The sequence below is a fragment of the Pecten maximus genome, chromosome 15, assembly GCF_902652985.1.
Source record: "Pecten maximus chromosome 15, xPecMax1.1, whole genome shotgun sequence".
In the NCBI taxonomy this organism is placed as follows: Eukaryota; Metazoa; Mollusca; class Bivalvia; order Pectinida; family Pectinidae; genus Pecten; species Pecten maximus.
Genome location: NC_047029.1, coordinates 32,324,279 through 32,337,699, shown reverse-complemented (window position 1 = coordinate 32,337,699; position 13,421 = coordinate 32,324,279). Strand labels below are relative to the sequence as shown.

Sequence of the window (13,421 nt, the reverse complement as noted above, 5' to 3'; positions counted from 1 at the left end):
AGCCGTAATTGACAGAGAACATATAGTTATCGATTATAGACGGTTGTCCAGTTATCAGATCTGAGGCGCTTCTCTGATAATTTCCATGTTTTGTGTTTAACAGAATTTAAACAGAAATAGACATGTGATCATATTGCCAGTTTGAAAGAAGTAAAAATACAAACCAAGTACAGACAATGTGCTTTTTAACAGTTTTAAAGTAAAGCAATACAAATTATGACTCTACGAATATTCCCTTCAGGAAGATGTTCGACTGGGGAGAAATGTTCATTAAAAATTGAATGGACATTGCGACCGACAATGTCAAGGTCCGGATCATTAGCGGAGCTTAGTAGATTCCTTGATATATCGTTTTCCTCTCCTCTGTCTGAGAGGTACAATATCCACACGGACAGCGAAGTGGTCCGACTTTGGGTGTCGAGTTCCCGGAATAATTTCCTCCAGGAATCTCTGAAAAACATAAGTATGTTTTAATGGATTAATGATAAATCAAACAGTTGACAGAGTGACGTCAGTATCATAACGATATCTGATGTTTGATAATCATATTTATTGTACAAGATACGCTTGGAGCTTTAACAAACTTCAGTTTTTGATTTAAATTATGTTATCCAATCATTCACAACAACACGAATAAAAGATCCATATAAGTATAACAAATAACTGTTGTTTACTGACATCCGTGTTTTTCTAAAAGTTTTTCTGAATAGAACTTCTTAAAAAAAGATGCTGTGTATTATTCAAATGAGCAAGACATCACCTCTGCTGCAAGATTGGTCCGCCAAGAGCGCGTGCAAGTGTTGATCACGTGACTTCCTGTCTTAATGAGCACGTGGTCTAACAGGAAATTTATCCCTGTGGTCAAATTCGCTAATGGATTATCGGCACAAAATGTACACCGACCATCTATGTCTACGTAAGGTGAGGTAAATCCTTCGTCAATATAATGCTGATAGGAATCTGTAAATGGAATGTATGCCGGTATAAAACAAAAGTAACCGAATGAGTGTCTTTAAAGGTTGGGCATTTACATATCTGGCCGTCAAATGATAGTTATTCCTAGTACATATATCATTGGACATATCATTCTTGTGGCCACTTGCAAAACCTGATTTTTTTTTATATTCCTTCCAGTATTAGAATTTGTAGATGATTTACATTTCAATTCACAGCAAAAAGTACATTGTCACTGTACGTATCTTATATACCTAATATTAGTGAAATCGGAGACATCTTACTAAGCGTGAGAAAAATGAGGATCTTGCGTAAATGTTCTACAAACTTAAGTTAGTAGTTTCAATATAATTCAGCAAATGACAGTCCACCAACTTGATACGGGTTTATACTTTTAGGAATTTGCAGATCATTTCTTACATATTGAAATACATTGATGATATGAAAGGTTTGCCGTTGGATATTCTACCTAAGTGCTAACTAGATATTAAAGGGAAAAAACAGTCAATTTGTGTTGCGATTTCATGCAAAAGAATAGAAACGTCTGTATGTTAAAAAGGAAGAAAATCACTACCATGATTTTATGATAAAATGTTTGATAACAATACACTCGACAACAGCACCATTTCTACCATTTCTAATGGTTTAATCGTCGCATTTCTGTCGTTACCTGGTCACTAATGCCTCATTTCAAAATGCAAATGTAGCCAGGTGCTTTAAATAAGTACGTGAACAATGAACTTGTGATAAGCTATAGTCAAGCTACAGATGTGTATCCTTGAGAATTATGTGTCTAGCACGTAATAAGATGAGACAGATGTGGGTCGCCCTGCGTATCACAATATAACGGGACATAACATGATTTCATTTATTCCCAGGACGTTATGGGCGAAATAAACTACGGTATCCACCTCAACGTTTGGAATATTTGCTCAATTTACTTTCAAATCTAAGTGGGTTTTTTTCTCAAGAAAAACTGCGAATTTGGTTAAGCAGTTAAGTGCTGAACATTGCGAATAAACTAACTGCTTCTTGGCCGTGGTCTAGAAATCGGCGAATACGCTGAATATGAAATTGACAACGGTAAAGATTGATTAGGAAGCTTTCAGCATAATGTGACATTGCGAAATGTCAAGCTAACGTCACGTTATGATATTTAAATTGAGAGCACATATTGAGTTACTATCTTGCAAAAACTGCCTTTATATGCCAGTAGATGTTGTGAAAAGAAAATAATAAATATAAACACAATGTTTTGAGTAATAAGGATACAGGTGGAGGATACCAACCCTGGAGCAATGGTGTGATATCTGTAGATATCCTTGGACTTGAGTTGATATCGCCAACAATAACCGCCGATCGTCCGAAACTCTTTGGCAATGCTGTCAATTTTTTCGATTCTGCCAAATTTTGCTCCGCCCAACTTGAGTAAATATTCAGTTCTCGTAAAGTGTCTAAACATATATCAAAAGAAACAATTGTACACACACAATGGAACAACAACATTAAATAAGAAATAAAAAATATCTAAATATGTGCCAAATTATGAATGTATAACTACATTATATAGCTTCTTATAGGGACCAACCAACCAATTGTTTTTCCCATAGACTTTAGTGTTAACGTTTTGGAGTTTTTCATTCAAATTCTTGAATTCAATATGAAAATTATGGTTTATAGCAAACGTTTAGGGTATCATATAACACCTAATAAAAAAAAGTTGGGTCCTTCAGCTCCAATTTTCTCCAGGGTAGCCATTTTGAAATTGAATTTCGCAGTAATAATTCTCAAAAATCTTAAATGTTTACCTGTTAATTATTATTACATGAACTTTTGAGAAAAGATCAATCGGACTTACGAACTTTATATCAACATTTCTTATTGATAGTTACCTATCAGGCTACATATCTGTTTTCTTACTTCATAACATACTGGCCAATCAGTGACTGCCAGACATTTTATCCTTGGCTTAACTTTCTATACACAGGGGATGTGTCAAAAATATTTTTTTCAATTGGTTGGTTGTTCCCTATATGAGTCGGCTGTGATGCTAATTCACTCTATTGTATCGATTTGGACCCGAAATTATCGTTTCATCATCCTCAATACTCAAGGGGTTACGTTCGCTCTCTACACCGCAAGAATGCCATGGCAAAATCATTGACTTAACTTTGTGAAAATACCAACAAAAACAACTACGAAAAAAGGCAAACAAGCAAACAAAACAAAAACAACACAAAAAACAAAGGAAAAAAGATTACTGTGATCCTTGTTTGTACATTAAAATACTCTTCAGGTCAACAATCCGTTAAAATCACTGGCTTTGATCTCGGTTAGCAGTCTTCTATAATCTTCAGAATATATCACCTTAGGGATTTTTCAGGTTTTCTCTCCCGATACCAATACAAATAGCTAGTCGAGTGCCTTCGATTATGTCACGTCATATTCCAGGGGTACAGCGAACAAAAGAGAGCGTAACCATTAGAGTATCCAAGATTGGGCGTAGAGAGAGAAAGTAAACGTAGCCTCTGTAGTCGAGGATGTGGTACAGAGAGAGAAAATGAACCTATCAAGGATGAAGTTTTGTTTACACGATAGTTTTCACTTATTGACTTTAGGTCCAGGTACAAGCCAACTTAACAGCCGAGTAGAAATCGGTCGTGTTATACAATGACATTCTGTACTGCCTTTGATAAAACTTTTATATTGACTTAACATGATCTCTCTCAAAGTTTGAATGCGTGAAAGATATTGGATATTGTTTGAAAATGCCAATAGGGAGTAATCTCAGTCAGTCAGTTTTGTTTATTAACCATTTCTGGCATGATATATCAATATTGTTTTACGAGAAGTCATGTGACCTTATTTCAGCCACTCAGAATTTGTAAAAAATATTTTTTTGAAAACTAAATAACGTGTTTTTACATCTATGACCATTGAAATTTAAGTACATACTTGCTTTACACAAACTATCAGAATTATGAATTGACGCCCCCCCCCCTCCTGCACTTATAAGAGAAAACAATAAGCAGAAACTGATATTAGCGCAATCACCATTTACTCGAAGTTTGACAATGCTATAAAACCTGAAATTGAATAACCGCCAAAATATGTACGTTTACAGAATTTATTTTCATACGTACACTCAAGGTAGACAGGACCCAGGAAGGCAGTTTGGTGAGTACATATGACTGTCCCAACACCAGCAATCTAAAAACGAATAAGAAACAAAATGTTTCAAATGCACAAAAGACAGCTTTGCGCGGAGACAAGTGAAAAACGAAAATTAGAATAGGTCAGCTGTACTCTTGGGGATAGTGAGGGCAGGTTCTGTTTATTGTCCTCAAAAGCAACTGCCATATTGCATTGCATCGCGAGTCAGTGTTAATAGATACTGTATTCACGTGCGGGATAGCATAACAAACAACTTTTACACAATGCTCTTGTCACCAGATGCTCTTAATTCAGGTATGAAATGGTTTTCAATTCTACTCAAGCCGAAAAACCACAAACAGGGGATCTTACATGATTGGCTATGTCGCATGGGATTTGTTAGAAGAGTTCAACAATCATCATCATTTTTATTGTGATATTATATTGACAATGTGATGGTATCAAGTTTGTGTTATAGGATTTTTAAAACAAGATCCGTTGACTAATTAGTATAAGCTCCTGTTTTGTTTTAGGGTTTGAATTTCATAGCACATGCAGCCTATAAAGTAGTCCCAATGACATTCATTTGAAAAAAAAGGTATACCATTTTCCCTAGCATCTAACTGACCCAAAACATATTTTGGAGAGATGTCTTCGAAGCATGGACCAAAGTAGAAGAAAGGATAACCATTAAAAACTTTGAAGATCTTTTAAAATCGCCAATTTGGTATAATAGAAACTTTAAAATTAATAATGATCATTTTTGCTATAATGAATGGTATTTACAAAACATAGTCTATGTTGGAGATATATTTCGAATGGTGAATTTTTAAGTTATGTAGACTTAAAGATAAGTTTAACATTGTCACTGGAAATTTTTTACAATATAGAAGCATCTGTGAGTTAATAAAAAGATTTATGAGAGATAATGATATCACACCACATCATTCATTTATTCAAAAACCTTTTATACCATTTCACATTAATGTGATATTGCAAAATAGAAAAGGAACTAGGGACATGTACAATATTCTCATTAATAATAAAAATCATACTAACATAGCAAAAAAAGAGGCTTTCTATTACACCATCTTTTTCCAACGTTAATTGGAAAGCTAGTTATGCTCTCCCTTTTAAAATAACAAAAGACAGTAGTATTCAATGGTTCATCTTTAGACTAATGTCAAGAATACTTCCGCTCAACCACTATCTAAAAGTAATTAGAATTAGACAATGTAAATTATGTAATTTATGCCAAAACAGCAAGGAAACTATAGAGCACCTTTTTTATGAATGTCAAATATCACAGAATTCCTGGCAGGACATACATAGATGGATTTATTCAAAAACTGAACAAAACTTTGAAATTAAAGAGGACTTTATTTTATTTGGTAAAACTTCGGAATTTCAAAACTGTATTCCTGCTAATACCATTATGTTTCATGCTAAGTTTTTTTTTATATATTATACCTCAAGACAGAACAGAAAACCCACTTTAAATGAATTTATCAAGTATTTATCAAATATATATGAAATTGACAAAGTTGTAGCCCAAAGAAGGGATGAAACTGAGAAATTTGAAAAGACTTGGGATGTTTGGTCACATATTTTTAATTTGTAAATCAAAATACCGTAAACATATTTGTAATGTGTGCATTTACAGTGTAAAACAGTAGTATCGTTACTGTAATCTTCTCTGAGCCAGTTAATGTATTGGTCACATATGTTTTACCGTTTAAAAGTATAGTTTATAGTATATTTACTGTAAACCTCTACGAGCCAGTCTATGTTTAGTTTATAGCTATATATTATAGTTAGTGTAATCCTGTATGAGCCAATTTATGTATAGTTTAATTTATAGCTTTTTAAGTATAATTACGATAATCCTCTATGAGCCAGTTTATGTATGGCTTATAGCTATGTAGTATAAGTACTGTAATCCTACCACCTAGCTGAGTGACACTAGGGAATATCTTCCTATTCTCATATGAGGTATTCTAAAGTAATAATGATACTTCAGCTTAATTCCCCTACTCAAATTTCCCTTGGAAAAATTAATATGGCAATATTATATATTATTGTACATTTAAATATCATATATATATTTAATACGAGAAGAGACCAATGCTGTTTTCAACTACACCAGTATCTTCCATGTTTGTGCTTTGTGTTTGTCTATGTTCCTGTAACAGTTTTGTGTACATTTATGTGCCACACACGTGTGAGAGAAAGATGTATGCATGTGTTTATGTTTGTATATTAGTGGTCAAGATGGATGTAAATATGTTATGTTATGTTACATTTATGTTATAAATATGTTATGCTTATGTTACGTCTTATGTGATATATTCCATGTTGTTACATTTTATGTTTATTTGTTATGTAGTTGTGTGTGTGTGTGTTATGTTATGTTATGTATATGTTATGTTATGTTATGTATATGTTATGTTATGTTATGTATGTATGTATGTATGTATGTATGTCATGTCATGTCATGTCATGTTATGTTATGTTATGTTATGTTATGTTATGTATATGTTATGAATGTTATGTTATGTATGTTATGTTATGTATATGTTATGTTATGTATATGTTATGTTATGTATGTTATGTATATGTATGTCATGTCGTGTTGTGTTATGTTATGTTATGTTATGTATATGTTATGTATGTTATGTTATGTATATGTTATGTTATGTATATGTTATGTATGTTATGTATATGTTATGTATATGTATGTCATGTTATGTTATGTTATGTTATGTTATGTATGTATGTATGTATGTCGTGTCGTGTCGTGTCGTGTCGTGTCGTGTCGTGTCGTGTCATGTTATGTATGTCATGTTATTGTTATGTTATGTTATGTTATGTATGTATGTATGTCATGTTCTGTATGTATGTCATGTCATGTTATGTTATGTTATCTATGTATGTTATGCCATGTTATGTATGTCATGTTATGTTATGTTATGTTATGTCATGTTATGTTATGTTATGTATGTATGTCATGTTATGTTATGTCATGTCATGTTATGTTATGTTATGTATGTATGTCATGTTATGTTATGTATGTCATGTTATGTTATGTCATGTTATGTCATGTCATGTCATGTCATGTATGTCATGTTATGTATGTCATGTTATGTTATGTTATGTATGTAATGTATGTAATGTATGTATGTATGTATGTATGTATGTATGTATGTATGTTGTGTTATGTATGTATGTATGTATGTATGTATGTATGTATGTATGTATGTATGTATGTATGTATGTATGTACGTATGTATGTATGTATGTATGTATGTATATATTACGATGTATGTATGTATGTATGTTATCTATGTATGTGTATGTATGTATGTATGTATGTATGTGTGTGTGTGTATGTGTGTGTATGTATGTATGTATGTATGTATGTATGTATGTATGTATGTATGTATGTATGTATGTATGTATGTATGTATGTATGTATGTATGTATGTACGTACGTATGTATGTATGTATGTATGTATGTATGTATATATTATGTATGTATGTATGTATGTATGTATGTTATCTATGTATGTATGTATGTATGTATGTATGTATGTATGTATGTACGTATGTATGTATGTATGTATGTATGTACGTATGTATTATGTATGTATGTATGTATTATGTATGTATGTATGTATGTATGTATGTATGTATGTATGTATGTATGTATGTATGTGTGTGTATGTATGTATGTATGTATGTATGTATGTATGTGAGTGTATGATGATGGTATGGGTGTGTATATATGAAGTAAAAATTATTTATGAACTGTTTTGTTATTGACAAAAACAAAACGTGTATCATATTTATTATTGTTATTTTCTACTGTAACTGACTAATTTATTTGACAGAATGTTTAGAGTTTGGGTGCGTGGTATTTGTGTGTCGAGTGCGATGAGTGAAAGCCCCCTGTGTGGGTACATGATTTATATTGAGGGCTGACCCCAAGGCCCCAACCTTGGCAGCCCTCCGATGTTTGACATGTCTGGGGGAATAAAAAAAAAATTTTGTACCCCCCCCCCCCCCCCCCCCCCAAAAAAGAAGATTAATCTGAAATTTAAGTTCACAAAAGGAATCTATATGGAAATATATTGTAACTTATGTTACTGGTTCATAGAGATGATATAAGACTATTAAAAGATAACTAGTAAAAAAAAGCATGTTTAGAGAACGAAATCAGGAAACTACTTGAATAAAAATTAAGTGGGGTATATAAAAAAAACTCTAACTGACCCTATGTCCCCAGGCTTCCTGGTGATAAGTCATTTAAAGATTTTTTTACAAGTTAGACCCTGTGAATTTGAGAGTAAATCTAGAGCATTCATTGGAACAATCACTGCCTAAAATCATGACCGTGGGGCATTATTTCGTTATTTAATGCGATTAATCAGACCAAAGCAGTAGACAGAAGTGATAGGGAACTATACAAAGTATTGCATTAGGAGTAGATGATCACTTGTGGTGTTTCACGTGTTTCCTTATTTGGAGTCTCAAAAGAAAATCTCTGATACGCATTTACGTTAATATCAACTAACAACTTACCTCCGCAGAAATATATCCCCTAGGTAATAAAAGTTTGAGATCTGGATCCTCAAAGAACTCATATTTGACGCTGAAAACCTTACGGTTGCTGAGTAGTATTATACCAGGGATATTCATCGGACCTGGGTCCAATATACACCTTGTTTTCATACGCCTTGCATCTAATGTCAAACATGTTATACAGGACTGACTTTCTAAATCCAATCTGCAGGTTGAAAAGGCACAATTGATAAATCTTTCTTGAGACAAATTTGCACATTGTGTGAACATGCATGTCAGCGAGCCCTTTCTGGCAGCAGCGTCACAAGGCGCCTCATTGTTGCCGTTGTTACCTCTTTCCTGTGTTAAAGGCATATGCAACGAAGTAGTATGTGATCCAAGGCTAGCTTCGATTTCGATCAAATCATTTCCATAGAAAACCTAAAAATAATTAGTATCATGGAAGTTATTCTGTGAAAAACAATAAGTATCAATAATGGAAAAATAAATATGCAGGATATTGAACACGAGGAACTTTAATTCAGTGATTTCAAATATGCTCGTAACAAAAGAAAAGGTCACTGAGAGATCAAAAGTCGTTATTACATGATTACCCTCAAATTATGGGTTTTGAAAAAATATGAAATAACCAATTTGGTATAATATGACATTCTTTTCACTTTAAAGACGTATTGTCTCTTCTTTGTGTTTCCAGCCAATGAAATATACATTGATAGCTTTATATCAGAAAAGTCGATATAAACTTCTTCATGTAGAGCTATAAACTTCGTTCTACAAACCTCTTGGAGACACATGACGTCAAAATCAATTTTTCGGATAGCCGGTATAATCGCAGCTCTCCGTCTGGCATAGAAATCCACGCTGTCAGCAAGACCAGTGTTGAAGGTTACGATTTTGACGCAGTGTAGCCGACCCACGAAGCAAAGAAGAAACAGGATCACCTTGGTGACCATCCTTTGAGTTCGTGGATGATATCTACGGCGATATTTCAGCAAAGAAATTGACGTGTATATTACTTGCTCCTAAGAGGTAAAATCGAGACACCTCGATATGGACTGTCTGAAGTTTTTCGTACTTGAAATAGGTTGTATCTAACATGGAAATAAACACAAGCTAACACTTATACACGATATTCCTATATACGCATAACAACACACAGTGCATATCCGATTATGATTTTAAAGTTTATATAGAAATGCATTATATAATATATACATTCCAGAACGCTGATCAATCTGATTTTTATATCTTGCATGAATATTTATTGATGACTGCAATTACTTCTTTGATCACTAAATTTAATCATATGCTCATGCATAATATAGCTGTTTTTGTGTCACCTGTTACATCTCGTATAGGACTACTGCATTTGAATATGATTTCAAAGTGCTGCTGGTGTCTGTATGGAAGCCTAAGTTTAGGTCCTTTTAGGCACCTTGATTATTGTTTCAAATATGAGGTTCTTTTTTCTTTTCGTGTATTTTACTAATTTGATATATTATTATTATTTCATAGTTAATTTTGTCGTCAGAAGTCCTATATACATTAAACCTTATACACGTGCATTAGTATTTAATCATTGCGGGTTGAACATTACTTATGATAAACTATTTATATTTAAGCACAAATGGAGATTTTTCTTCTGTCAATCAGCGGATTTTAATGCCGTAGATAGAAAGTCAACTTTCTGATTGGTCACAACCAAATTAAGCACTGACTTTATAAAGTAGGTACTATTTGTTACTTCACTGGTACAAATGTACTAAATATACTAATCCCTCTTTTACCTTTATTGTTATTCATTCCACGCACTGCAGTAATACGATTTTAGTAAGCCTAGTCTCTGATGTGAAGGCGTCGACGGATCAGTAGATGATTGATGAAAACAGAAAGATTGATATCTGTGTCAAAATTGTCTGGCTTAAGTCGCTAACGTTCCTCATTAGACCTCGTAACGTTTTATAAAAATTAAAGTTGAACATGTATGAGTAAACAATTTTTGGCTAATGTAGCTAGTATCAGAATAGGTAAATATCAGCTAGCTCTTATCACTGGATTACCATGTTGTCACTCGTCACGAGAACCCATGCCACCGTAAAATTGAAAGAAACGCATCCCTTTGTTTTAAAAATCAAGTGGAACATGGTTTCAGTAGTTGGGTATTGTATTTAATGTTTTAAAATGTAATCTATTTGTGAACTCTGCTGTTAATTCTCTTTAAATCGAAAATTAAGTGAGGTTTGGTTTGATCGACATAGGAAAAAATACCTTCGTAAGAAAATTGGTCGGATATATTGATGAACTCTTACTTGACATGTTCAATTATCAAAAATCCTAAATCGTAAAATTATGTGTTTTATCTCCACTTTGAAATATTGGACTGTACACTCAGACCAATCGGAGCCAATGCGTGGCGGGAATTCATTAATTATTAATTATTTCAACTTACATTTGAAATTTTGGTTTTACATATACGCAATATTCAAATTATTTCTATATAGAGACAACAGATAACAGATTACCTGTCATCAAGACTTTGGAGCACTGATTTGCTGGCTGGTAAAATGTCTAGCCAACTATCTCAATGTGACAAACATGTTCGTATATAAGATAAACTAATTTTATTATACAACAGTCAGTCTTAATAAGAATTTATTTAGTACGAAGTAGGTTAAAAACCTTGTACCTGAATTATTTTTATTTCTACTCTCTCCCGAAACCCTGGAGGAATCTGTCTATTAAGACTTTTTTGGTAGGAGGTGTCTTCCCCTCCTCCCTCCCGCGGCTAGATTTAAGGTCGTGGCTTTAGCAGATTCTGTTTTATAGTTAAAGACTGCATACGTATTGTTTGTCAGGTAAGTGTAGGTAAAGTGATACATATAATTGTATTCTTACATATTTTCGTTTATCCAGGTATCGGCGTATTTAACGTCCATTGGTTAGTTTTAATTCTATCGAAAACAAAGACAGATATTTGTGATAAAAAACATGTTTAAGTAAATAACGTCAGTGGTTTTGCCATGCTTACATTCCAACTTTGTGCTTTTAGATCTTTGTAACTGTCTAAAATTGTCAACACTGTCCAAAGTAAAACAATAAGATAATTTTACTCAAATCTTTAAAATGATCGAGAGAACAAATATTGGTGTATCAGTTTAAAAAAAAGAGTTGTATTGATGATTGAGATGGTTGAGTATTTGAACTGCATTGTTGAAAACAAAAATCTTGGAAAGAAAACAGAAATAAAAGGTTACAAAAAAGACACTTTTAATCAAATCATTACTGGGAAACTTAGAATATATCCACCAACAGAAGAACCCGAGCATAAGCAGAGTTTAATGAAATCCGCCATGAGTCCGGTAGGTACCTGGGTATTTGTGGTTCATCTTCCTCCGCCTGAGAGGTACGATATCCACACGAACACCGAAGTGGTCCGACTTTGGGTATTGAGTTCCTGGAATAATCCCTTCCAGGATTCTCTGGAAAATTTAATTGTTTGAGTATATTTATAATATATCCGACCGATAATTTGGTATTGTTTTAATATGTCGTAACGTTAACTTCTGCTTGACACTCAAATTGATTGTTTTATTATGAGAATTGTTTTTACTCTTTTCACTGGTATTGTAAAATCAACTTTCCGTGTTCTTATTTGCGATTTGCGTAGACTGAGCTTTAAGCACTGATATCCGTTTTGATTCAATTCACATTTGTGATTGTTTTACGTTAATATCCTTATTCAACAAATCGTGATTTACCACTGAATATAACAATTTCGGCATTTTAAGGCGTTTCAAAGTACCACTTTGTTTATTTATTTTGTGTTATCAATGCTGCACTTAGATAATGTTAGGATGTGTGAAAATAATTTAAAAAATGAGACATATCACCTCTGCCGCAAGACCAGTCCACGTAGGGCGCGCGCAAGTGTTGATCACGTGACTTCCTGGCTTGATGAACACGTGGTCTAACACGAAATCTGCTCCGTTAGGTAAGTTCGTTAATGGATTATCCGCACAATATGTACACCGACCATCTATGTCTACGTAAGGGGATGTAAATCCTGAATCAGTATAATGCTGATAGGTATCTGTTTATATAAAATGAAGACTAGTTTAAAACTTGGAATAAATCAGACGGTTATTATGCAGAGGCTATTGGTCGTCATAGGATAAGCTATACATATAACATATTTTATTGGATATATCATATATGTTTTCCTGTATATAAATGCATTGTCGACTCAACAATCCGACAAGACTTAGTCCTTTAATCAACAAATTCGAATGCTCCCATAGAACTGGCAGTAAAATGAGAGCGGATTTGGAGTAATATGGTGGGGCGTACCATTGAAGAATGGTGTTATAGATGTCGATGTATTTGGACTAGCATTGATATCGCCAGCAATGACAGCCGATAGTCTGAAACTGTTGGCCAACGCAGTCAGTTTTTTCGATTCTGCCAAATTCTGTTCTGCCCAACTTGAGTATATATTGCGTTGTCGTAGAGTATCTAAATATAATAAAAAGAAAAAGTTGTGAAAGAGGACATTCAATGGAACGGGAGCTTTATATTGGAAATCAGTATTATAAAAGTACATGCATAATATTGAAAATAAAGCTGCCTAAATCAGACGTTTTGTTGTTTGGCAGTGATGCTAATGCACTCCATTTTTATCGATTTCATTTTCTATTCTAGACATGTGATAATTGGCTGTTGAAATTTTCTATTGG

General features: G+C 33.4%; 1 protein-coding gene across 1 annotated transcript; it reads right to left on the bottom strand.

The window, feature by feature from the left end:
• Positions 1–168: 168 nt before the first annotated feature.
• On the bottom strand, positions 169–9,846 carry LOC117343491. Its single transcript, XM_033905860.1, has 6 exons — positions 9,468–9,846; positions 8,689–9,108; positions 4,098–4,164; positions 2,244–2,408; positions 761–960; positions 169–450 (listed from the first exon to the last, which is right to left on the bottom strand). The coding sequence occupies exons 1-6, from the start codon at positions 9,639–9,641 to the stop codon at positions 319–321; spliced, it is 1,158 nt and encodes a 385-aa protein (XP_033761751.1). The 5' UTR covers positions 9,642–9,846; the 3' UTR covers positions 169–318.
• Between the last annotated feature and the right edge of the window lie 3,575 nt (positions 9,847–13,421).